At 44.2% G+C, this 25,219-nt stretch overlaps 1 protein-coding gene across 1 annotated transcript in view; it reads right to left on the reverse strand.

Moving 5' to 3' along the window:
- Nucleotides 1-25,219, reverse strand: part of ST3GAL5 (ST3 beta-galactoside alpha-2,3-sialyltransferase 5) — a 62,259-nt gene that overhangs the window by 31,835 nt on the left and 5,205 nt on the right. Inside the window, exon 2 of the mRNA XM_065929125.1 lies at nucleotides 541-664. Coding sequence (XP_065785197.1) covers nucleotides 541-664 — 124 coding nt within the window. The remainder of the gene's footprint in view (nucleotides 1-540; nucleotides 665-25,219) is intronic.

Here is a 25,219-nt window from a genome sequence, read left to right on the forward strand (position 1 = left end):
AGATAGTATACATGCTGTTCTTTCAAAACACCCCACCCTCACGTTCTCCCCCAGAGTTCAAAAGTCTGTTCTGTACTTCTGTGTCTCTTTTTCTGTTTTGCATATAGGGTTATCGCCACCATCTATCTAAATTCCGTATATATGTGTTAGTATACTGTAATGTTCTTTATCTTTCTGGCTTACTTCACTCTGTATAATGGGCTCCAGTTTCATCCATCTCATTAGAACTGATGCAGGGCATTTTAATTAACCGCATTTTTAGACTCACTGGAAATAGCGAAGGGGAAGCCCTCTTTTGTTGGACAGCAGTGGGAAGGGCTGTGACCTGGAAGTTGCAGAGCCTGGCGGTCCCCTAGGCTGGCACTGCACTGCCACCAAGCATGACCTGATGCAGGCAGCTGGGGCACATGTGCTCTGAATCCCAACTCAGACGTGCCTTTAAACGACTGTGACCAAGTGTGACCAAGGGGCTCTCACTGAATTTTTCTCCCAGTTCTGCCCAAATCAGAGGCCTCTTGTGGCCCGAGGGCCCCGTCTTACTTGAGGATGTCTTTTAGCAACAAGTTGGGTCTTCGCATCTTGTTCTGAGCTCTGGTGTACCATTGCAGGGAGGGCCGTGAGCAGTCGCTTCTCAGCTTCACGCGGCTGTGGTCACTTGGCATTGCTATGAAGAGAGGGGAGGGAGGAGGAGGGGAAGAGGCAAGTAAGTTTGGTAGATGAAGCTTTTAAAGAAACTTTTTTCGCAGGGGTGGGGTTGGGAGGCACATTGTGTGGCTTGCAGAATCTTAGTTCCCTGACCAGGGATTGATCCTGGGGCCTCAGCAGTGAAAGCACAGAGTTCTAACCACTGGACTACCAGGAATTCCCTAAGGAGCCTTGATGTTGCACAGTCATACCGTGTAATACTACTCAGCCAGAAAGAGGAGTGATAGATTGATAGACACAGTAACTGGATGAATCTCGAGCTGAGCCAATACTAAAAGGTTACACACTGTAGGATTCGATTTACATAATGTTCTGGAAATGACAAAATTACAGAAATGTAAACGGATTAATAGTGGTCAGGAGTAAGGGAAGGAATGATGGAAGTGGCTGTGGAAAGGCAACATGAGGGCTCCATATGGGGATGGGAATATTCTGTTTCTTGATTGTATGCCTGTCAATATCCCAGCTTCAATAATCTACAGTTTTGCTACCATTAGCGGGAAGGGGTTCCCAGATGGTTCTCTGGTAAAGAATACACCTGCCAATGCAGAGGATGCAGGAGAGTTGGGCTTGATTCCTGGATTGGGAAGATCTCCAGGAGTAGCAAGTGGCAACACACTCCAATCCATTCTTGCTTGGGAAATCCCATGGACAGAGGAGCCTGGAGGGCTTACAGTCCATAGGGTCACAAATAACTGGACAAAATTGAGCGCACACAGACACACACCACTGGGGAGAAAAGGAGTAATCTGTGTTATATCTTACAACTGCCTGTGACTCTACAACTATCCCAAAATTAAGTCTAATGTTTTTTTTGAGCCTTTACCTTTTAGAGATACATATGAAACTATTTATAGACAAAACAGGAGACGTGAAAACTGCTTCAAAAAACAGGAAGGGTATAAGTGTGTGTGGGAATAGCTGAAACAGGATGAACCTTAAACTGCTATTGAACCTAGGCAACGGGTACACAGGGCTCACTATACAATTCTCAATGATCTTTGAAATTTTGTACCATAAAAGTTTAAAAAGAAAATGTACGTTAAAAAGGAATGTACACAGAGGAGGAGGGTTACACTAAGGAAAAAAGAAAACATGGTAATTTTAAAAGAAGTTTTTCTTTAAAAAACATGCATGTTCTGGGGTATGCTGCCTACTTCATCTTTTCAATTAATTTTATTCTCAGATTCTCAATTTTTAAGTAATATTCCAATGGAAATTGTAGTAGACATCAAAACATCTCCCCCCATATCAGTTTCCCCTCTCCTCTCAGTTGAACAGAACTCTGGATTTTTAGCTGGGCACATGGCCTCCCAGAATAAAGACTACATTTCCCAGCCTCCCTTGTGGCTAAGTATAGTCTCATGGCTAAGTTCTTGTCAGTGGAAAACAAGCAAAAGTGACTTGTATGACTTGAGGGTGCATCTCTTGGTGAACTTCCCTTTCTCCTTTCTCCCTCTTCCTGATGGCTGAAATACTGACACCAGATGAGCCACTCTGGCCCACACATAGCACATCACCCAAGGGATGGAGGAGCAACAAGAGAGAAGAGACCTGGGTCTTTGGGCTACCCCTATGGACAGAGCCACCAATCCACCTTGGACCACCTGTCTCTGGACTCTTGCATGACAGAAATAAACTTCTGTCTTATTTAAGCAACTGTTACTTAAATCTCAGCTAGTATATGCACCAATAGCATCATGGTACATTTATATATTAATTTAGGAATTCATATCTTTACAATACTTAATCTTGTAGCCAGGAGGAAGTTATATCTCATTATTCACTTCATTTCCCCCATTAGCATTGTGACTTTAAAAAAAAAAAAACAAAAAAAAAAACAAACCTTTCTCCACTGACATTCAAGTATTTGACATTTTGCTATCATTAACACTCTCCCTCAACTCCAATTCTAACCGTGCAGCACTAGAATGTAAGAATTTTCATAGACCTGTGTCACTCCATTTGAATATTAAAAAAAAAAAAAAAACCATGCCAAGGGCCTCATGAGCAAATTTCTGCTGAGGAATCTACTGAATTCTTAAAGGAGAAATGAGATCAACTGAGACCCTGGAGGTTTTCAACCACAGTAACTCTGTGGTTACTTGAACACAGTCAGCCACATGGAGGGTCCCAAGGGGCTGCTTATTACCAAGACACTTATAAAGTGGATGTTTCTATGATGCCTGTGTTTTTTTTTTTTTTTTTTTTGATGCCTGTGTTTTTATGAACAGAATGACACTTCACGCCCGAGTGGACTTCCCGAGAACAAAGCAGACGGTGCTATTAGAACCTAGATTCTGCCCTTGCCTATGGCTTGCACCCTGGACAGCGCTGCGGGCTGTGGCCTCTACTCTCTCCTCTTTGCCACTGCAGACTGCAAACTGCATTCCCAGACTCTCCATTGTGCCACCTGACTTCCTGCTGAGTCGTGACTGTGGACCATCCGGGTGGAAGCCTGGAAGGCAAGGGCAGGAGGAGGCAGCCTTTCTTTTCCCTGGCTCCACGACATGGGAGCAGAGGTGATGGAGTTGCCCGCAGGTAACTCCAGCAGCAGCTGGGGCTGCCAGCATCCTAGGTTTCTAGCCGATAGAGAGGATAGCACCTCCAGCAGTTCTGTGACAAGTACGAGCTTCGGCCCAGGGTGACAGTAGCTCCCTGGTTGCTGGCACCTGCCCTTGCCTTCCAGGCTTGCACCCCAATGGTTCAGGGCTTAAGTAACCTGCATCCTTTAGGCACCCTGGTTTCTGGCCACAGTTTTCCAATCCAGCTCCATCAGAGGCCTCTCTTCAATTCTGTCCACGTTCTTTCCTGGTGTCTCTGGACAGGAAGCATCTTCTGGAAGCTCCTTCTGTGCTCACCCTGTCAGTTTCTGGTCAGGTTCTCTCCCCAGCCCCTTTCTAAATGCCCAGCTTCCTTCATGGGTCTCTCCTCCCCACCATGACGGCCCAGCTGCTCCTTCATTCAGTCTGCAAGTCACGCTGGGTGCCTTAGAACCACACCTCCACAATCATCAACTTCCCCATGCATGGCACAGGACTCCAGGGTCCCGGCCCCCACTCTCTGCACCATTTTCTCCTTGCAGAAGTGGAAGTGCTAGTCACTCAGTCATGTCTGACTCTGCAACCTCATGGACTGCTGCCCATCAGGCTCTTCTGTCCATGGATTCTCCAGGCAAGAATACTGGAGTGGGTTGCCATTCCCTTCTCCAGCGGATCTTCCCGAACCAGAGATCAAATCTGGATCTTCCACATTGCAGGCAGATTCTTTATTGTCTGAGCCACCAGGAAGCTCCTTCATCCTTAAACCCTCTCCTTCTCTGTGAAGCTCATTTTAAACACCATAATCACCCCTGGGCACTTCCCTATCTCTGTTTACCATTATGAACTGAAATTTCCTGTGTACATTTTAGGTTTCCTCTACCCTTTTGCTTGGATGACTGAGCTGCAGGGGTAGGACCTGGCACAGAGCAGGACCTTAAGAAACATCCCAGGGATATCCCTGGAGGTCCAGTGGTCAAGAATCTGCCTTCCATCAGAGGGGATTCGGGTTTGATCCTTGGTTTGGGAAGTGATATCCTACATGATGTGGAGCAACTAGGCCCATGTGCCACAACTAGAGAACATGCATGCTGAAACTTGAAAAGCCTGCATGCCACAACAAAGATCCAGCACAGCCAAAAAAGAAAGAGAGAAAGAAACATCCCACATGGAATGAATATGTGTTATGTGCCTGTAGTCTGTCATCAAACAAGATAAACTCTCCACCACCAAAATGTACTTTCCCAATGATATTTAAGATTCAAACTAAAACTGAATGTGAATAGCAATTATAAGAGCAAACAGTAAAATGTAAACTCTACTGAACTATCTAACACGCCTGCATGCATGCATCCAAGTCACTTTGATAGTGTCTGACTCTGCGACCCATGGACTGTAAGCCCACCAGGCTCCTCTGTCCATGGGATTCTCCAGGCAAGAATACTGGAGTGGGTTGCCACTTCCTTCTCCAGGGGATCTTCCCAACCCAGGGATTGAACCTGTGTCTTTTAGGTCTCCTGCATTGGGAAGCAGGTTCTTCACCACTAGCACCACCTGGGAAGCCCTTCTAACATGCCTGCTGCTGATAAATCACGTCAGTCGTGTCCGACTCTGTGCGCCCCCATAGATGGCAGCCCAACAGGCTCCTCTGTCCCTGGGATTCTCCAGGCAAGAAAACTGGCGTGGGTTGCCATTTCCTTCTCCAATGCATGAAAGTAAAAAGTGAAAGTGAACTCGCTCAGTCATGTCTGACTCTTAGCAACCCCATGGACTGCAGCCTACCAGGCTTCTCCATCCATGGGATTCTCCAGGTAAGAGTACTGGAGTGGGTTGCCATTGCCTTCTCCACCTAGCAACAGGTAATTTGTTGGTAACTTGTGGTGAAATCATAAGGAACATTCCCCTCGGCTGTTAAAGCCTTGATATACGAAGTGGAATCTGTGACCACAGCCTCGGAGCCTCGGCTGAGAACAGGTTAGACACGTGAAATCTCAGCACTGCTCACCACCCCCAATTCCTGCTGAATCAAGGGATTCATATAAACAATTAGTTTGAGAAGCTCTCGCTTAAAGTATTCAGTGCCTACATTTATTGACACGGAAAGATACTGTAAGGAAAAAAGCTGGTTTGTGAAATCATATGTATGCTGCTGCTGCTGCTGTCGCTTCAGTCGTGTCCAACTCTGTGCAACCCCATAGACAGCAGCCCACCAGGCTCCCCTGTCCCTGGGATTCTCCAGGCAAGAACACTGGAGTGGGTTGCCATTTCCTTCTCCAATGCATAAATACATGTAACCATGTTCTGGGGTATATCCATTCAAACCAGGAGAATTTGATTTCCCATGAAGTTTCACTTGGGCTGGAATATCTTCTTTCAACTTAGAAGGGACCATTTGGAGTCTATGTCCCTCAACACAACAAAAGGAGGGCCAACCTGAATTGTCTTCACAGACTTACAGCTGACATACAGACAGCTAAGTGGCATTAAGGTGCTCCTTCGGAGAACCCAGGGGTTTATAATCATGCTCATCTCTACACCATCTGCACTGTGTCCACACAATTCCTTGGTCTTTAATGTTCTGTTTGAGATTTTCCTGTGATCCAGTGGGTTAATAATTCCACATGTCATGGGGCAACTAAGTTGTGTGCACCACAACGACTGAAGCCTGTGCACCCTAGAGTGTGTGCAATAAGAAAAGCCACTGCAACGAGAAGCTCATGAACTGCAAGTAGAGAGTAGCCTCTGCTCTCCACAACTAGAGAAAAGCCTGGGCACGGCAACAAAGACATATAAATCAATTTCTAAAAATGTTCTCTTTGGTGGAGGATGGCATGCAATTCAAAGTTCCATTAGAACACTTATCATGAGACAAGTTACTCATAATTTTTTCTTTTGAGTAGACATTTCTCTCTTGTCTTCCCCACTAGAATATAGATTCCGAGAGTAGGTGTCTTTGCTCACCACTGAGTTCACAGTGCCTAGGATGGTAAGAGGGCATAATAGGCAACTAATACCTATTTACTGAATAGGTACTCCGTTTCTTACAAGGTTTCAGAGGTGATGGTGGTTTCAGGCATTCCTCCAAGGACGTATGTTGGCAGGCCATCACCGTCTGCCCCGTGGCACTTTCCTGGTTCCCAACTTGTCCATCTCCTTCACGGGCAGCTCCTCCCACTCCTTCCAAGTGCTAAGATCCCAGGGCTGATGAATATCTCCCTCCTTTCATTCAGACTGCCAGGGTAAGAGCCTCCACTAATCCTTTCTGCGCAGAAAAGACCTGGCTTTCAAAATTACATATTTCCACTCACATATAAAAATGTAACAGCTGCTTCTTAAATGTTTATATATCTAATGAGCAAATCCCTCTTATTGAGGACCTGATGAAGAAACATTAGGGCAAGGTCCAGGCTTTCAGGCCGCTTGTAGATCTGGCACTATTGGTTTCAAATTAAGAATTAACCATCCAAGATAAGAGTACAACATATGCTGCAAAGCAGGATGTGAAAAATTGCTAGATAAACTACACAGGCAATTACTGGTGCAACAAAGAGTAGGGCACTAACATTTATTGGGGGGAATAATCCAACACACGGTATCACTAAGTCCTAAATCACCAAAACACCTACGTCATTGGCCTGCTATCTGCATTTAACCTGATAAATTTAATGTGCTGAAAGTCACACATGGAAAAGTAGGGGGCTGAGAATTCCAACCATCTTTATCCATGCCCTTCCATGTAGGGGTTGCTTAGGGAGGGTAGGTATTGGAATAGGTGGGTAGACCTGTATGTGAAGGGTTTTGGGGGCTTTTGTTTATTTTTTTTAACAGTAAAGGCAGGCTTCCCGGGTGGCTCAGTGGTAAAGAATCTGCCTGCAAGTAGGACATCCAGGAGACACCAGTTTGACCCATGGATTGGGAAAATCTCCTGGAGAAGGGCATGGCAACCCACTTCAATATTCTTGCCTGGAGAATCCCACGGACAGACGAGCCTGGCAAGCTACAGCCCATGGGGTCGCAAGGAGTCGGACATGACTGGAGTGACTGAACACGTGCACACATGCAAGATTATTAAAAGCAAAAACTCAAAGCTGATGAAGCAGTAAATAAAAATGACATGGTTGGTCTGGGAAGATGAGCAGGTACAGCCTAGATATTAACATGGCAACCCTTCTAGGTGCGAGGTGTCTGAGAAGGACTGCACAGCAGGACAGAAGGAAGCCTCACCAGGCTGCCCGTGGACAGTGGGGCAGGATGCTGGGTGCTTGAGGGGAAGGGTAGCCTGAGGTACATCCAGCTGAGAAAGAAGACAGGATGAGGACAGATATGAATCGAGAAATCATGAAGACTTGCACCGAAAGATGCAGGCCAAGACCAATTTGGGTCCCGGTTACGGAAAGAAACAGGAATGGAAATCAACTTTTGTAGTTTAGTGATGATGGCCACAGGACTAGAAAAGGTCAGTTTTCATTCCAATCCCAAATAAAGGCAATGCCAAAAAATGCTCAAACTACCACACAATTGCACTCATTTCACATGCTAGCAAAGTAATGCTCAAACTTCTTCAAGCCAGGCTTCAACAGTACGTGAACCATGAACTTTCAGATGTTCAAGATGGATTTAGAAAAGGCAGAGGAACCAGAGATCAAATTGCCAACATCCGTTGGATCACCGAAAAATCAAGAGAGTTCCAGAAAAATACCTATTTCTGCTTTACTGACTATGCCAAAGTCTCTGAATGTGTGGATCACAACAAACTGTGAAAAATTCTTAAAGAGATGGGAATACCAGACCACCTGACCTGACTCCTGAGAAATCGGTATGCAGGTCAATAAGCAACAGTTAGAACTGGACGTGGAAAAAGAGACTGGTTTCAAATCAGGAAAGGAGTACGTCAAAGCTGTATATTGTCAGCCTGCTTATTTAACTTATATGCAGAATACATTATGAGAAATGCTGGGCTGGATGAAGCAAAAGCTGGAATCAAGATTGCCGGGAGAAATATCAATAACCTCAAATATGCAGATGACACCACACTTATGGCAGAAAGCAAGGAACTAAAGAGCCTCTTGATGAAAGTGAAAGAGGAGAGTGAAAAAGTTGGTTTAAAACTCAACATGCAGAAAACTAAGATCATGGCATCTGATCCCATCACTTCATGGCAAATAGATGGGGAAAGAGTGGAAACAGTGAGAGACTTAATTTTGGGGGGCTCCAAAATCACTGCAGATGGTGACTGCAACCATGAAATTACACTTGATTTTAGCCAAAAGGCCGAGAAGCGATAGCCATGAAATTAAAATACACTTGCTCCTTGGAAGAAAAGTTATGACCAACCTAGACAGTATATTAAAAAGCAGAGACATTACTTTGCCAATAAAAGTTTCTAGTTAAAGCTATGGCTTTTCCAGTAGTCATGTATGGATGTGAGAGTTGGGCTATAAAGAAAGCTGAATGCCACAGAAGTGATGTTTTTGAACTGGTGTTGAAGAAGACTCTTGAGAGTCCCTTGGACAGCAAGGAGATCCATCCAACCAGTCCATCCTAAAGGAAATCAGTCCTGAATATTCATCGGAAGGACTGATGCTGAAGCTGAAACTCCAATACTTTGGCCACCTGATGTGAAGAACTGACTCATTTGAAAAGACCCTGATGCTGGGAAAGATTGAAGGTGGGAGGAAGAGATGACAGAGGATAAGATGGGTGGATGGCATCACTGACTCAATGGACATGAGTTTGAGTAAACTCCGGGAGTTTGTGATGGACAGGGAGGCCTGGCGTGCTGCAGTCCATGGGGTTGCAAAGAGTCGGACACAACTGAGCAACTGAACTGAACTGATGATGATATGAGGAACTTGAGATGATAAATAACTAGACAAAGACACCCCAGAGGCAGCTGGAAATGCTCCCCCTGGGCTCCACAGAATACCCACCCTTCCAGCCAGCCTTTCTCAGCAGGTCTGAGAGTGACACCCTGAGCCAGTCAACAAGATGAAGTCAATTCACGTCTCTCCTGTGAACCTCAACTGGTACAAGTCACACCCAACCACGGGAAAGCAGAGAAGTTAATTACTTGAGTTGTGCTTGGGGTTTGTGTTTTAGATGAAGAGCTCTATCTGATAAAAGAGGACAGGAGGGAAGATAGAAAGCCTGCCCCAGGAGGAGACGGCTCTGAAGTGTGCAGAGATTAAACATCCCCTGGTGCCAAGCAGGAGCAGCGGCAGCTGGGTGAGGAGGGGAGACCCACCCCGTGGGCAGAAAGAGCAAAGCAGAGGTCTGGGGAGTTTGGGGAGCAAGCGAGCTGGGTGCAGATGAGAAAGTATGGCCTGGGTGGGGACACAGGCAGGAGTTAAGGGTAATACTGTGGGTTTGTTGGACATCCCAGGGCTGGCGCCACATCTCGGCTGTGAATGTTGACACAGCACACAACTACCTGCTTCTCCATGGATGTGCCTTCTGTCCCCAGGTAATGACTAACGGGGTACAGAAGGCTTGGGATCACTCTGAGCAAGCAATTCAAGCTCCTTGGGGGACAGCAGAGACCACAATTCCTATTCCAGGCTCTGCTTCTAGGGAACCGTGACTCATACAGTAAAGAATCTGCCTGCAGCACAGGGTACCAGGGTTTGATCCCTGGGTGGAGAAGATCCCCTGGAGGAAGAAACGGCAACCCACTCCAGTATTCCTGCCTGGAGAATCCCCATGGACAGAGGAGCCTGGAGGGCTATACAGTCCATGGGGTTGCAAAGAGTCAGACACGACTGAGCAACTAACAGTTTCACTTTCTAGAGAACCTGACCTAAGATACGCCATTATGTCTGCAGGGTCAATGTATGGATGACGGCAGAAGGTCATGGACAATCAAGAGAAGAAACCTTGAAGATTTTATTCGGTGTGGTGGTAGGGGTCATGATATGTGCACAAGCATCACTGGGGAGGCAGCAGGGATGTGATGGAGGTGGTGAGCTTGAGACAGGGCTGGCCTCAGCAGCAGACCTTGTGCCCTGGCTGCCATGCTGGTGGCCAGATGGACAGGAAGGGCTTCCAGCTGCAGAAGAGATGGGCTTGGGGTAGGTCAGATGTGGTGAGCAGGCAGGATGGAGAACTCAAGTGTCAGGGACGTCACAAGAAGGACATGTGAGTCCCCAGGGCCTGTGGGCCATCAGGCTGATAGACCCCGTGCTTGGAGCCCGGGGGAGGGATCTGAGCTGGAGTTTCAGCCAAGGGCTTCAGCTAAAAGAGCGTATCTTTTCTTTTTCTTTTTTTTAGTTGCACCTTGAGGCATATGGGATCTTAATTCCCTGACTTGGGATCGAACCTGTGCCTCTGCAGTGGAAGCCCAGAATCCTAACCACTGACCCCCCAGGAAGTCCCCGGCGGTGTCTCCTTCTCACAGAACGGGAAGTCCAGGGACAAACAGAGTGGGTCTGGCGCAGGGGTTCTCAAAGTCGTTGGTGTTCCCGGCTCCCACCAGTATCTGCTCCAAACTCCAGGTTGGAAGGAGGTGAGGGATGAACCGGAGAGGAAGGGGAGGCACCTCCATCAGGGGAGGAAAAACCCCTGGAAATCCCTGACAGTCTGCCAGTCTGTCCCTTTGGCCAGAACTGCATCACGTGACCACCCCCAGCTGCCAGGAAGGTTTCACATGCTGCACAGGCTGCTTCCTGCATGGAATGAGAATCCTGCCAGTGAGGAGGGTGGAGACAAGGAATATTTCAGAGTCAGCAGTAGGGCCATCGATGCCTTGATAAGGGCACGGAGCTGTTTGGATAAAGGGAAAATTAAGGCTGCTCTACAGAGATTAGATCCCCAAGAAGAACAAAGAGCAGAGCCTTCCAGGGATTGGCGAGAAGAGGAAAATGCTGCTGGAAATCAGACAAAGATACCTTCAGTAAAATCTGTGACTCTGCATGACAATTCAAGTCCATAACACTCCGGACATTCAAGCATTTAAGAAAGGAGTACATAGTTCCTAAACAAAATGCAGTTTGAATCGCTTTAACCTAAAAAAGTAATACAGGTGTCCCCACTAAGCTGACTTAAAATTCAACATTCAAAAAACAAAGATCATGGCATCCAGTCCCATCTCTTCATCGCAAATAGATGGGGAAAAAAGGGAAACAGTGACAGACTTTATTTTCTTGAGCTCCAAAATAATTTCAGATGGTGACTGCAACTGTGAAACTAAAAGACCCTTGCTCCATGGAAGAAAAGCTATGACAAATCTAGACAGTGTATTTAAAAGCAGGGACATCGCTTTGCTGTCAAAGTTCCATATAGTCAAACCTATGGTTTTTCCAGTAGTCATGTATGGATGTAGGAGTTGGACCATAAAGAAGGCTAAGCGCCGAAGAATTGATGCTTTCAAACTGTGGTGTTGGAGAAGACTCTGGAAAGTCCCTTGGACATCAAGGATATCAAACCAGTCAAGGGAAATCAACCCTGCATATTCACTGTATGGACTGCTGCTGAAGTTGAAGCTCCAATACTTTGGCCACCTGATGTGAAGAGTTGACTCATTGGAAAAGATCATGATGCTGAGAAAGACTGAAGGCAGGAGAAGGGGATGACAGAGGATGAGATAGTTGGATGGCATCACCAACTCAATGGACATGAGTTTGAGCAAGCTCCGGGAGATGGTGAAAGACAAAGGAAGCCTGGCATACTGCAGCCCATGGGGGTCACAAAGAGTCAGACATGACTGGGTGACTGAACAATGATAACCACCACTGTACACACAAAAAGGACGACTTCTACTTTCGTCAGTTCCTCCAGTGTGCTCTGTGGGGAGACTGAGATGAAATAAAGGATTGAGGGACTTCCCTGGTGGTCCGGTGGTTAAGACTCTGCTTTCCACTGCAGGGTGCACAGCCTCCATCTCTAACCTGAGAACTAAGATCCCATATTCTGTGCAGTTTGGCCAAAAAAAAAAAAAAAATGAGAGAGAGAGAGAAATGAAGGATTGAGACCCCGCTTTGTAGAAACCTAAGCTCCAGGGAAATGACAAGAATGTGACTAAATGGTGTTGGGGAAAGAGGCGGGGAAGGAGGCTGTTCAGAGGTGTGGTGCCTGACACACAGCACAGACACAGACACAGACACGGTGTGGACTTACCAAAGCCCATCCAAGGGCACTGTCACAAGAGCCACGGGGCTAGGATCCAGAAGCTGAGAAGCAGTAGGTGAGAACGAAGGTCTAAACTAAACTTTCTTCCACCCTGACCCGACCGGGAGGGGAAGCTGGGGGAGGAGGGGTGTAGTTAAGCTGGAAAAGCTCAAGAGCACACCAGTCAGTGTCTTCCCTGGGGCGCATGGAGTCTTGGGGACTTGTGCCCCTTGCCCGACCAAGCAGAACGCCATCCTCATACAAGCTAGGAGGCTAATTTCAAACCAGTTTCAGCTGTGGAACTCTTTTTTTTTTTTTTTTTCCCCAACAGGAATGCTCATTTTGAACCCTAACATATAACACAGATAAGAGGCACTGAGTTGATCTTTTGCAGGGTTTCTCTGCCTCGGCACTGCTGACATTTGGGGATGGGTAATTCTTCGCTGTTGGCCTCCCTGGTGGCTCAGTCAGTAAAGAATCTGCTGGCAATGCAGGAGACACAGGTTCAATCTCTGGATTGGAAAGATCCCCTGGAAAAGGAAATGGCAACCCACTCCAATATTGTTGCCCAGGAAATTATGGACAGAGGACAGAGGAGCCTGGAGGGACAGTCCATGGGGTTGCAAGAATCGGACACAACTTAGCAACTAAACCACCAATTCTTTGCTGTAGTTGGCAGGAGGTTGCCTTGTGCACTGTGGGCTGTTTCATAGCATCCCTGGCCTCTACCCACCAGATGCTGCTAGCATCTCTGGTCCTCCCTTCTCTCCCAGATGTGACAATCAAAAATGTCTCCACTGTCTCTTGACTTAACCCATTGGGATAAAGTCTCTCTATATATTAAAACCTCAACACTGCTGCATTTGTTGTTGTTGTTGTTTGTACTTATTTATTTTTTTGGCTGCACTGGGTCTTCATTGCTGCACTCAGGCTTTATCCAGTTGTGGTGAGCTACTCTTCATTGCCCTGCTCGAGCTTTTCATTGAGGTGGCTTCTCTCGTTGTGGAGCACAGGCTCTAGGCGCATGGGCTTCAGTAGTTTCAACATGAGGGCTCAGTAGTTGCAGCTCGCAGACTCTAGAGCATGGGCCCAGCAGTTGTTGAGCACGGGCTTAGATGCTCCACGGCATGTGGGATCTTCCTGGACCAGGGATTGAAACTGTGTCCCTTGCATTGGCAGGCAGATTCCTATCCACTGCACCATCAGGGAAGTCCCAACACTGCTGTATTTTTTAAGTATTTCAGGTAATGAAGCAATGCAAAAACTGAAGACTCTGGGCTAAAAACTGCTGTTGCTTGAACTTTTTCTAATCATTTTCTAGATTTGGTTTGGGTTGCATAATCTCAAGAAATGTTAACTCATCAAGGTATGGGGTGCTGTTCTCACCTGTCTCATGGAACAGGAACCAACTGGCAGGCACAGACAAGCCTGCGTTCAGATACCAGCCTGCAGAGGTGGGGTTCACAGGTGTGCAGGGGTTGGTGGGGAGAAGGACTGCTTTCACTCCAGGATCCACACAACTTAATCATCTCATTGCACTCCTACCAACAAAGGTAGGAAACCTCTGTTCTATGGGACCTTCCTATTTCTGTTGGGTAGGCAGTGGTTCAGTTCTATTTTAGGAATGCGAAATTTCGTTCATGAGGTCAAAACCACAGCAAACCTCCTGGTGAGAGCACAGATGCTGAAATCACGCTCAATCATCATCCCATATCTTCTAGTCTTCATTCAATTTAAATGTTTAGGGCCTCCACCCATCTCAGCCTGCGATCCTCCAACCTGACCAGTGCAGGAGAACCACTCACTTGCTCTAACACACACAGATCCCCAGACCTCATCCCCAGACCTTTCTGCCTGGCAGGACCAGGAGAGGATACCAAATCTGCTTTTTAAGCAAGATCCCTCCAAGGTATGAGGGTGGGTGCGGCTGTTTGGGAAACTGCTCACCAGCAAGTTTGCACAGCTGTGAATAACAATAGAGTTTAGCCTAAAGAATTTCCGATCTGCCTGCAAACTGTGTAAAAATTATGAGGACCTATCTTCTAAATAGAAAATTAAAGTGTTGCTCTGTGAATAAGTAGTCTCTGTGTGTGTATGCTCAGTTGCTTCAGTCATGTCCAACTCTTTGCAACCCTTTGCAACTCTTCACAATCCATGGGATTCTCCAGGCAAAAATACTGGAGTGGGTTGCCATGCCATCCTCCAGGGGATCTTCCCGACCCAAGGATCAAACCTGAGTCTCTTCTGTCTCCTGCATTGGCAGGTGGATTCTTTATCACTAGCACCACCTGGAAAGCCTGAATATGTAGCCTACACTCTAATTTTGACCACCTACCAAGATGCAAACACTCGCAAGAAGACTGAGGTATGCTTTGTAATCTACTTCTAATTAACTGGTATACTTCAATGTTGAGAAGACATGATGACTATCATTCAATTGCCTGCTTTTTATAGGTTTAAAAGCATTAAAGGAAGTTAGGTCTGAGCCCTTGGACTACGTATTTTCCAAAATGAGAACATGCCTGGAAACTTCAGATGTTGTTCCTTCAAGGATTCACTGAAGTGACAAAGATGTTAGTTAAGAAGACAGCAACTCAAAACACTCTCCGACATAAATCACAGCAAGATCCTCTTTGACCTCCCAGAATATTGGAAATAAAAGCAAAAATAAACAAATGGGACCTAATGAAACTTAAAAGCTTTTGCACAACAAAGGAAACTATAAGCAAGGTGAAAAGACAGCCCTCAGATTGGGAGAAAATAATAGCAAATGAAGCAACAGACAAAGAATTAATCTCAAAAATATACAAGCAACTCCTGAAGCTCAATTCCAGAAAAATAAATGACCCAATCAAAAAATGGGCCAAAGAACTAAACAGACATTTCTCCAAAGAAGACATACAGATGGCTAACAAACACATGAAAAGATGCTCAACATCACTCATTATCAGAGAAATGCAAATCAAAACCACAGTGAGGTACCATTACATGCCAGTCAGAATGGCTGCTATCCAAAAGTCTACAAGCAATAAATGCTGGAGAGGGTGTGGAGAAAAGGGAACCCTCTTACACTGTTGGTGGAATGCAAACTAGTACAGCCACTATGGAGAACAGTGTGGAGATTTCTTAAAAAACTGGAAATAGAACTGCCATGTGACCCAGCAATCCCACTTCTGGGCATATACACCGAGGAAACCAGAACTGAAAGAGACACGTGTTCCCCAATGTTCATCACAGCACTGTTTATAATAGCCAGGACGTGGAAGCAACCTAGATGCCCATCAGCAGACGAATGGATAAGAAAGCTGTGGTACATATACACAATGGAATATTACTCAGGCATTAAAAAGAATTCATTTGAATCAGTTCTAATGAGATGGATGAAACTGGAGCCCATTATACAGGGTGAAGTAAGCCAGAAAGATAAACACCAATACAGTATACTAACGCATATATAAGGAATTTAGAAAGATGGTAACGATAACATTATATGCAAGACAAAAAAAGAGACATAGATGTATAGAACAGACTTTTGGACTCTATGGGAGAAGGCGAGGGTGGGATGATCTGAGAGAACAGCATCGAAACATGTATATTATCAAGTGTGAAACAGATCACCAGCCCAGGCTGGATGCATGAGACAAGGGCTCGGGGCTGGTGCACTGGGATGACCTAGAGGGATGGGATGGGGAGGGAGGTGGGAGTGGGGTTCAGGATGGGGAACACATGTAAATCCATGGCTGATTCATGTCAATGTATGGCAAAAACCACTACAATATTGTAAAGTAATTAGCCTCCAACTAATAAAAATAAATGGAAAAAAAAAAAAGAAAGAAAGAAAACTGATACCAAATACTGATACCAGATACTGATTACCAAAAAGAAAAAAAAAAAAAAAAAAGAAGAGAGCAACTCTTGCAGGGACAAGTCCATGGCCCTCCTGCACCATCTTTATCCTGGCTTTTATTCAAAAGTTGCCTCCTTGATCACCCTCTGTAGCACTGCATTCCCACCCTAAGCCGAATGATTCACTTTTCTGCTTCATACACTCATCACAACTCATCCATCCATATTTGTCTACTTTCTGCTTTCCCCACTAAAACATAAGATTGCTAGAGAAGGGACTGTCGATGTTGTTCATTGTTGTAACCTCAGATTCTAAAACAGTGCATAGCATGTAAAAGGCACTTAAATACTTGTTGAATCAATGAATACTTCATACACTTATCAGGGTTCATTGTATTTGCCTACTTTCTGCTTTCCCCACTAAAGCATAAGATTCCTAGAGAAGAGACTGTCCATGTTGTTCACTGCAGTTACCTCAAATCCTAAAACAGTGCCTAGCATGTAAAAGGCCCTTAAATATTTGTTGAACCAATGAGCCAATGAATACATGAACATGCTGATCAGTGGCCTGCAGCCAGATCCACACAGAAAAACTAACCCAAACTCAGCAAGATCCTAACAAGAGGCAGACGCGAAGACTAGATCCTTCCGTGAGTCCAGATATCACATTCATTGGTTGGTTGTGCAGCGTCCAGAGCACATAGAGAGCACTGATGGGAATTCTTTTTCCATCAGGAATCTCTGTGTGTGTACGGTGAGGAAGGGGGATAAACATAATCCAATGACTGTCCCACCCACCAACATGGAAATAAAAGAGCAACTGGAATACCATATACAGGTGAACTCTAAAAAAGCAGGACTCACAGAAACAGAAAATAGAGTGGATGTTACCAGGTGCTGGGGAGTGGGAGCAATGTGGAGGTGTCAGCCCCCAGTTGTAAGTTCTGGGGCTCTATTGCACAGCATGATGGTTATAGTTAATAACAGTGTATTGCACACTTGAAAGTTGCTAAGAGAATAAATTTCAAATGTTCTAACCACACACACACACAAAAGATGATAATTATGTGACGTAATGGAGGTTTAAGCTAAGGTTGTGGTGGTAATTATTTTGCAGCAAATAAGTGTATCAAGTCAACATGTTGTATACCTTCGATTTACACAAGTTACATGTCAATTATATCCCAATAAAGCTGAGGGGGAAAAACAAAAAAAAAAAGGCAACTGGTTCTGTTTTTCAAGAAAAAAGAGAGAAAATACTTAACTGTTTGGCTGTTGCCTGTTACATGGTGGCCAAGTCACCTCTCTGAAGATGTGTGCTAGTATGTTCAAAGCAGGTTGGGTGATAATGTGAAGTTACACTGTGCCTAGGAAGTCTCCTTGGCAGCTGTAGGTCTAGTCAGGCAAATGTGTGGATTGGAGCTGGCTGACCAGATGCCCAGGGGAGAACAGCAGGCATGATGCCTTCTGGGACAGAGTGGTGATGACAGCAACAGGAAGTTGGGGAAAGAACTTCCTCTCAGGTGTAGCCACACTGAGTGGTCACCAACTCATTCTTTACAAAACCAGTTCTGAAAAGAACTGTGTTGTCGGAAATGATTTCAGTAGTGACCCTGGAAAGGACAGCCACCGAGAGCCTGGCCTCTGATGCTACACTGGCTGCAACACCACGACCCAGAGGTTTTCGAGCTTTTCAACTTTATTTTTGGACGTAACCTCAAATACACAGAGAGACTGCCAAAAGAGTACAAAGAATTCGCCTTGCTCAGACAACCTGCTTGTTACCATTCTACCACACTTGCTTGGTGATTCTATTTTATGATATCCATACTACTTTTTTTAACCACTTGAAAGTAAGCTGAAGACAAAATGACATTCAACCCTAAATGTTTTAGTATTTCCTAAAAAGGACACTCCCAGACATGCCAAAGTATGATGATAAAAATCAAGAAATTATTATTGTTTTAATACTATTCTCTACTCTAAAGACATCAGACAAATCTCTTTAGCAGTCCCAATAATGGTCTCAGAGCAAAAACAGGAACACACGTCCAGAACTGCATGTGACATTCAGCTATCATATCTTTTTAGCCTCCTTTAATCAGAAACAGTTCCTTTATCTTTCATGACCTTGGCATTTTTTTTTTGAAAAGTACAGTCTAGTTGTTTTGAAGGATGTTCCTCAGTGGAGATCTGTCCATTTCTTCATGATTAGATTCAAGATACACATTTCAGGCAGGAATTTCCCAGAAGTGGTGCTGGCCCGTCCCAATGTGTTTTCTCCAGAGGCCCCTGACATTGTTTTTGTCCCAATACCGTTGATGAAAAATCAATTGGTCAAAGTTGTGTAAGGCACATTGATCCACTATCAAGTTACTCTTTTCCCTTTGTAGTTAATAAGTAACTTGATGGGAGATACTTAGAGGCTAAGTAACTATCCTGTTCCTCATCGGATCTACTGGTTTCAGCAGCCAGCATATGGACAAAATTCTGTGTGAAGTCAAGTAAAGTCAAACTTTCGAAAGGAAAAAAAACCCCAGAGCTGGCTGAAGCAATAGCTGACGAGCAAGAACAAGCATTAAGACTTCTGTCTCAGACTTAATTTTAATAACCCCAAGATATGTTCAGTCCGAAAGGAAATCAACCCTGAATATTCATTAGAAGGACTGAAGCTGAAGCTCCAATACTTTGGCCATCTGATTCGAAGAGATGACTTCATTGAAAAAGACCCTGATGATGTGAAAGACTGAAGGCAAAAGGAGAAAGGGGTAGTAAAGGATAAGATGGTTAGATAGCATCACCAACTCAATGGACATGAATCTGAACAAACTGGGAGGTAATGAAGGACAGAGGAGCCTGGCGTGCTATATAGTCCATGAGGTCATGAAGAGTCAGACACAGCTTAGTGACTGAACAACAACTAATGTTTACTCTTAGCTGTTAAGAAAAAATATCTCTAGATTTGCTTTTGAAAGTATTCTGTAAGTACTCATTACTATGCTAGGTTCTCTTATGGTGAGTCATGCCTGCTGGACACGGCCCTTCATTTACAAAGAGCAGTGGCAACACCCAAGTTCAGAGGTCTGACAGCTAGTCATCCTCACATGGAGGCCTGGCTCTCCAAGGCCATTGCTGAAGGGTCAGCTCAGTGATTTCTGGTCCATTATTGGTGCACGTGAAGCTAAGTCACTTCAGTTGGGTCTGACTCTGCAATGCTATGGGCTGTAGTCTGCCAGGTTCCTCTGTCCATGGGGATTCTCCAGGCAAGAATGCTGGAGTGGGTTGTGAATAAGCCAAACTGGAGTTCCTAAACCTGGCTGTGCCTTACTAGAAGGCAATGCAAACTTGGGATTTTGTTTTTAAATATAGTTCCCATAGTGGATCTATATTTAAAAACAAATCACTAACTCTCCGGTAAGCTGAATCTCCAATACTTTGACCACCTGATGTGAAGAACTGACTCATTGGAATAGATACTGGGAAAGATTGAAGGCAGGAGAAGGGGACGACAGAGGATGAGATGGTTGGATGGCATCACCGACACAATGGACATGAGTTTGAGTAAGCTCCGGGAGTTGATGATGGACAGGGAAGCCTGGTGTGCTGCAGTCCATGGGGTTGCAAAGAGTGGGACATGACTGAGCGACTGAACTGAACTCTCCATTGCCTTATAGTAAGGAACAGCCAGGTTTAGGACCTCCAATTTGGCTTATTCAAAAAAACTTTTTTAAAACTCTGTTATCACAAAGTTAAAAACTTCAGAAAGAACATGTTGAAATCACACACTGGTTGTTACACTACAACACAGTGATGTCCACCCCTAACACTATGCTCTATATTGCATCTGCCTTTCCTCTTGGCATATGTATATTTTATCAGGATTGGGATCATATTACTTACACTAGACACCTTCAGGCTGGGTTCCACTAGAGATTAAGCCCTACAGAAAAGGATTTATGTACCTATTTTCTTTTTTTTTTTAACTTTTAATAGTAGGGCCGATTAACAATGCTTCTATAGTTTCAGGTGAAAAGCAAAGGGACTCAGTCACACATACACATGTATTCATTCTCCCTCAAACTCCTCTTCCATTGAGGCTGCCACACAACATTGAGCAGAGTTGTCCATGCTATACAATAGGATTGAGTGTCTATTTTAATTTTCTCAAGGATGGTCTATAACTCGAATCACTCCAGAAGCATGTGAGAGAAGTTAATTCATAATATATTGTGGTTGGCCAAAAAGTTCGTTTGGGCTTTTCTGTAAGATTATGGGAAATCCCAAATGGACTTTTTGGTCAACCCAATATGATGATGGCCTTAGAGCATTCAGGCTTAATCCTCTTGTAGAGCCTCAGCTGGGGAGAGCTGGTCTGAACTGTTATATAATTTGCTTTGTTCACCTAATGATCCTCTAAAGAGACATGTAATAAGCATATACCAGGCACTGGGAATACAAAGAAAACTAAGACATAGCCTTTCTCTTGAAACAAAAAATCCATCCAGGGAAAACAAAAATACCTAAATACTCAAAATGCCAAAAAGTGGCGGCGTGGCAGTACACCTGGGGTGCCCCAGGCAACGGAACACTAGTGTCATCAGATGAAATCAGGGAAGCCTCCCTGAGGAGATGAACTGTAAATGGGTCCTTTAAGCATAGACTAGACCTCAGAGACAGAAAGGAGAGAGAGAGCAGGTATTCCAGATGGGAGGACGGGCATGCCAAGATGCCCAGGGATGGCTGCTCCGGCCAGATCACAGGGAGTCTGGGGGAAAGTGGGAGAAGATGTAGCAAAGAAGGAATCATTAGACTTCCATGGTGGTCCAGGGGCTAAGACTCTGTGCTCCCAATGCAGGAGGCCCAGGTTCAATCCCTGGTCAGGGAACTAGATCCCACGTGCTGCAACTAAGAGTTTGCATGCCAACTAAAGATCCTTCGTGCTGCAACTGAGACCTGGCACAGTCAAATAAATAAACATCAAATAAATAAACATCAAAAATTTTAGAAAAGAAGGAATGAGGGCCTCCAAATTGGCCTCAGAGGAGGCGGTGACCCTAAGTGATCCTTAAGCAGGAGGGCAGAGGGCTCACACAGGGATGTAAGAGGCCACAGGAGGGATGGTCAAGGGGCTCTGATGACCATCAGCCATCAGGGCTGATGGAGCAGCTGAGCCAGAGCAGGGATGGAGAGATGGGGGCAGACAAGAGTGGTGAAGGAAGAGGCCACAGAACTTGGTGACTGAGCTGGCAGCGGCTGTTCTTTTAGCACCCAGCCTGCTGAGATCCAGCCTGCATAACAAATTCAGGCTGCTAATAGAAAAAAAAAGAAAGCAAAGCATGCAAGAAGGCCCCACCAGCTGCCACCATTCCACCATGCACTGAGACAATTTCACAGCTGAGGTGAGGGTACCAGAGGGGGATGCGAGGAGGAGGCCAGAAGGGATAAGACAGGACACTGGAGTAAACTGAGGTAACTGCCCAGAGAACTGCCCAGGTCCCTCCAAGCTCTAACAAAACATCTTATGTAATATCTCTTGGGCGGTGGGCCCCCATGTGATAGCAAATTAGACATGCAGAAGATGCTACAGCAGAACACATCTGTGGCAACCTCCTGAATGCCACAAATAAAGCAAAATCTAAAAGCTACCTTTTCAGTGGAAGATCTCCCTCTTCATCTAAAGGGAATACAAGTAGGCTGAATAAATAATACTTAATAGGAAAAAGTAAAAGTCAGTAGAATGAACACTTAACAACAGTAACTCTGGGATCCAATATGAATAAGCTTCAATACGGGGACCTTTCCCTAAACTGGAGTATAAAGGGCGAGTGTATAAATTCTAAAATAACCAAGATCCCTCCTCCCAAAACAAAGGGTCAGGGTATGGGTTCTTATGCTTTGAGATTATGAAGAGACATCACCAAATAGGACCTTAGCAATACTCCTCAGAGAGCAGATAGCTGGTAAGTGGGGAAGGCAAGGTGGAGGATTCAGTAGGCAGTTTATGCAGTAATCTGGTATAGTGGTCCCTTGGTATCTACAGGAAATTGGTTCCAGGACCACCTCCACTGCTTGGACACCAAAATCCATGGATGCTCAAGTCTTTTATATTAAATACTGCAGTATTTGCATATAATCTATGTACATCTTCCCGTATACATTTTAAATCAGCTCTAGATTACTTATAATACCTAATACAACATAAATGCTATGTACATAGCTGCTGGCACACAGCAAACTCAAGTTTTGTTCTCTGGAACTTCAGGAAATGTTCCTTTTTGAATATTTTTGATCTGCACTTGGTCAACATGGAGGGCTGACTATATTCAATAACACTTTGGGTCCTTTAGGAACAGAGGAACCAAAGTAGTCATATAAAACGACAAATCAGAAAGTGATAATGACCCCAGAAAAAGAACTGGAGGAACAGTGACCGCGAACAACCCAAAGGTTGACAGGCCCTGGCCGTTGAGAGCCTGAAAGAGAGGGAACAACCACAGAAGACAAAGGAAAGTTTTCTTTGAGTCGTTTTAAGCTCAAAACAAGTTAAGCATGTTTGAATTCCTAAAACTGACAATATGTATTCAGGTCTGTGAGAAGCAACAATAAAACATACAATTTCCCTTTATGTCTAAATCACACATCCCTTTTATTCTCTGCTCCAAAAATTTGGAAAACCAGCTCTTGGGTAGGATCCCCAACAGGCATACTGTCATTCACATAACCTCATTTTTAATCAGGCAGGGAGTATGTGCCTGGGGGTATAGCAAGAAGCAACACAGATACAGCCTGTTTTTCAAAGAGTTCTCATCTCATTTGTAAAATTAGACAAGTAGATCCATCACCAATGTTATTATTTTCCTCAATTTTCTCATTAACTTATTCTACATTGGATATGAGGGCAGTGTTAGGAGATATTTTACATTTGGGGGACATGGGTGTATTGTGTGTTTGGGAGGGAGCTAAGAAAAGGCTCCCCCCACTTCTGGAAGGAATAATGGGTAGGACTTGGTGGGGGTTGGGGAAGCAGGTGCCCCTGAGCAGGGATAGCTGGCACTTCGGTGAGTGTTTGGTATATGTGCTGCCGAAGCGAGCACTTCGGTGAGTGTTTGAAGGCCCAGCCCTGGAGGGAACAACATACTGAGAGGCTGCAAAAGGAAGCAGCGCATGCCATGGTGGGCTGGAATTTTATCCTAAGATAAAAGAAGCAACCGTGGGATGGGGATTTCAACTGCAACTGGATTTTGGAGAGACCTCTCTTGAGGCAGGACTGGAGATGTGGAAGTCCTATTGTGAGGCAGGACCAGTAAGGAAGTTGCCATGGAGACCCGGCAGAGTGAGGATGCTGTGCCTGGAAACGCAGGAACCTGGACCAGGGACCACCTCAGATCATCCTCTCAGGAATTTCGATGGGAACTCTTCTGATGGGTGGGGTGTGAATGTGCTGAGTGCTGCAAAGACAGAGATGCATTTGCCTCATCTACCACCTCCAGGTCAGTTTGCCTGAGTCTGAATCCCTGCTCTGTCCCATACAGTTTCTTGACTTCCCTGAGCCTCAGTGCCTTCATTTGTAAAATGAGGATAATAACAGTGCCAAACTCGTATGGCTTCTGTGAACACTAAAAGAACATACATACTTATATGTCTGTATACACATAATATAACATATATGTGCCAGGGGGCATAGCAAGCAGCAACACGCAGCCTATACATATACATATATAACATGTATATAACATGGCCTATACATATACATATATAATATGTCTAATACAGGTAAGGATATAGTGAGTCAGTATAGCATTTATCTTTATTTCTGTCCTATATTTTATAGCATGTGGGTTTGTTGTAGAGAGTAGTATATAAGATTTTCAAAAAGAGTCACCCTCTGTGAACCACAAAACACTCTTAGATTCTCATGAATCTCCATTCGCTTGGCAGATAATTGAACCCCTCTACTGTTAGCTCTGACTGCCCTCTTTATCACCATAAATATTTTCAATTTTAAAGGAGGCAAAGATACCATGAGCCACATGTGACTGGTGAGTAATTCAAATATAGGCCATCCAAACCGAGATGTGTTCTCATGTAATATACACACAGCTTTGAAGACTTAAGTTTGACCAGAAGAATGTAAAATAGCTCAATAACAACTTTTATATTGATTTAACAATATTTTATACATATTGGTTTAATGAAAATAAATTATTAAAATTAATTCATCTGTCTAAAAAAAATCCTTCTAATCTCTTGGGTTTAATCTCTAATCTCTTGGCTATGTTCCTAACTTAATTTAGTTGACTGGGTTATTAATTTTTGCCTATTTTCTTACTAATATGAGTCATTAAGACTGCATATTTCCCTTACTTTATTTAGTTGCAACCCACAAGCTTTAGATGTACAATTTATTCTACAAATTTTGACATATCTTTTTCCATTGCTGTTACTTCTTGATCATTCAAATCTAAATACTTTCGAATTTAAATTTTCAAATATGTTTTTAAATTATATTTTAAAACTGATACATAATTTAGTTTTGTTGAATTCAGAGAATTTGGTCAATATGATACTAATTATTTTAAATATGTTAGGACTTACTTTATGACCTGGTGTAAGTTCAATTTTTGTAAAAGTATACTCTTCACTTGCTGGAACTATGTTTTCTATTTAATTGGTTTGATCAAGCTTATTAATTGCTTTGCTTCTTAAATCAATCCCTTGTTGGTTTTTAGTTAGCTTGTTCCATCAGTTACTGAAATAGATATGCTAAAATCTCTCATTATGTTGTCACATTTGTCAACTTTTTTTTGTCATTCTGTCACTTTTTACTTTGTATAGTTTGGAGCTGTATCATTAGGTGCATACAAGTTTAGTTGTTTTTTTTTTTTTTCCTTTAATCTTCCTGGGAAACCAAAACTTTGATCCACTGGTTTCCTTTTAATTTTTTAAATGTAGCTATTAGAAAAGTTTTAATTATATATATATATATGGCTTGGGTTATATTTCTACTAGACGGAGCCACTCCAAAG

This window comes from Muntiacus reevesi, chromosome 3, assembly GCF_963930625.1.
Source record: "Muntiacus reevesi chromosome 3, mMunRee1.1, whole genome shotgun sequence".
NCBI classification, from domain to species: Eukaryota; Metazoa; Chordata; class Mammalia; order Artiodactyla; family Cervidae; genus Muntiacus; species Muntiacus reevesi.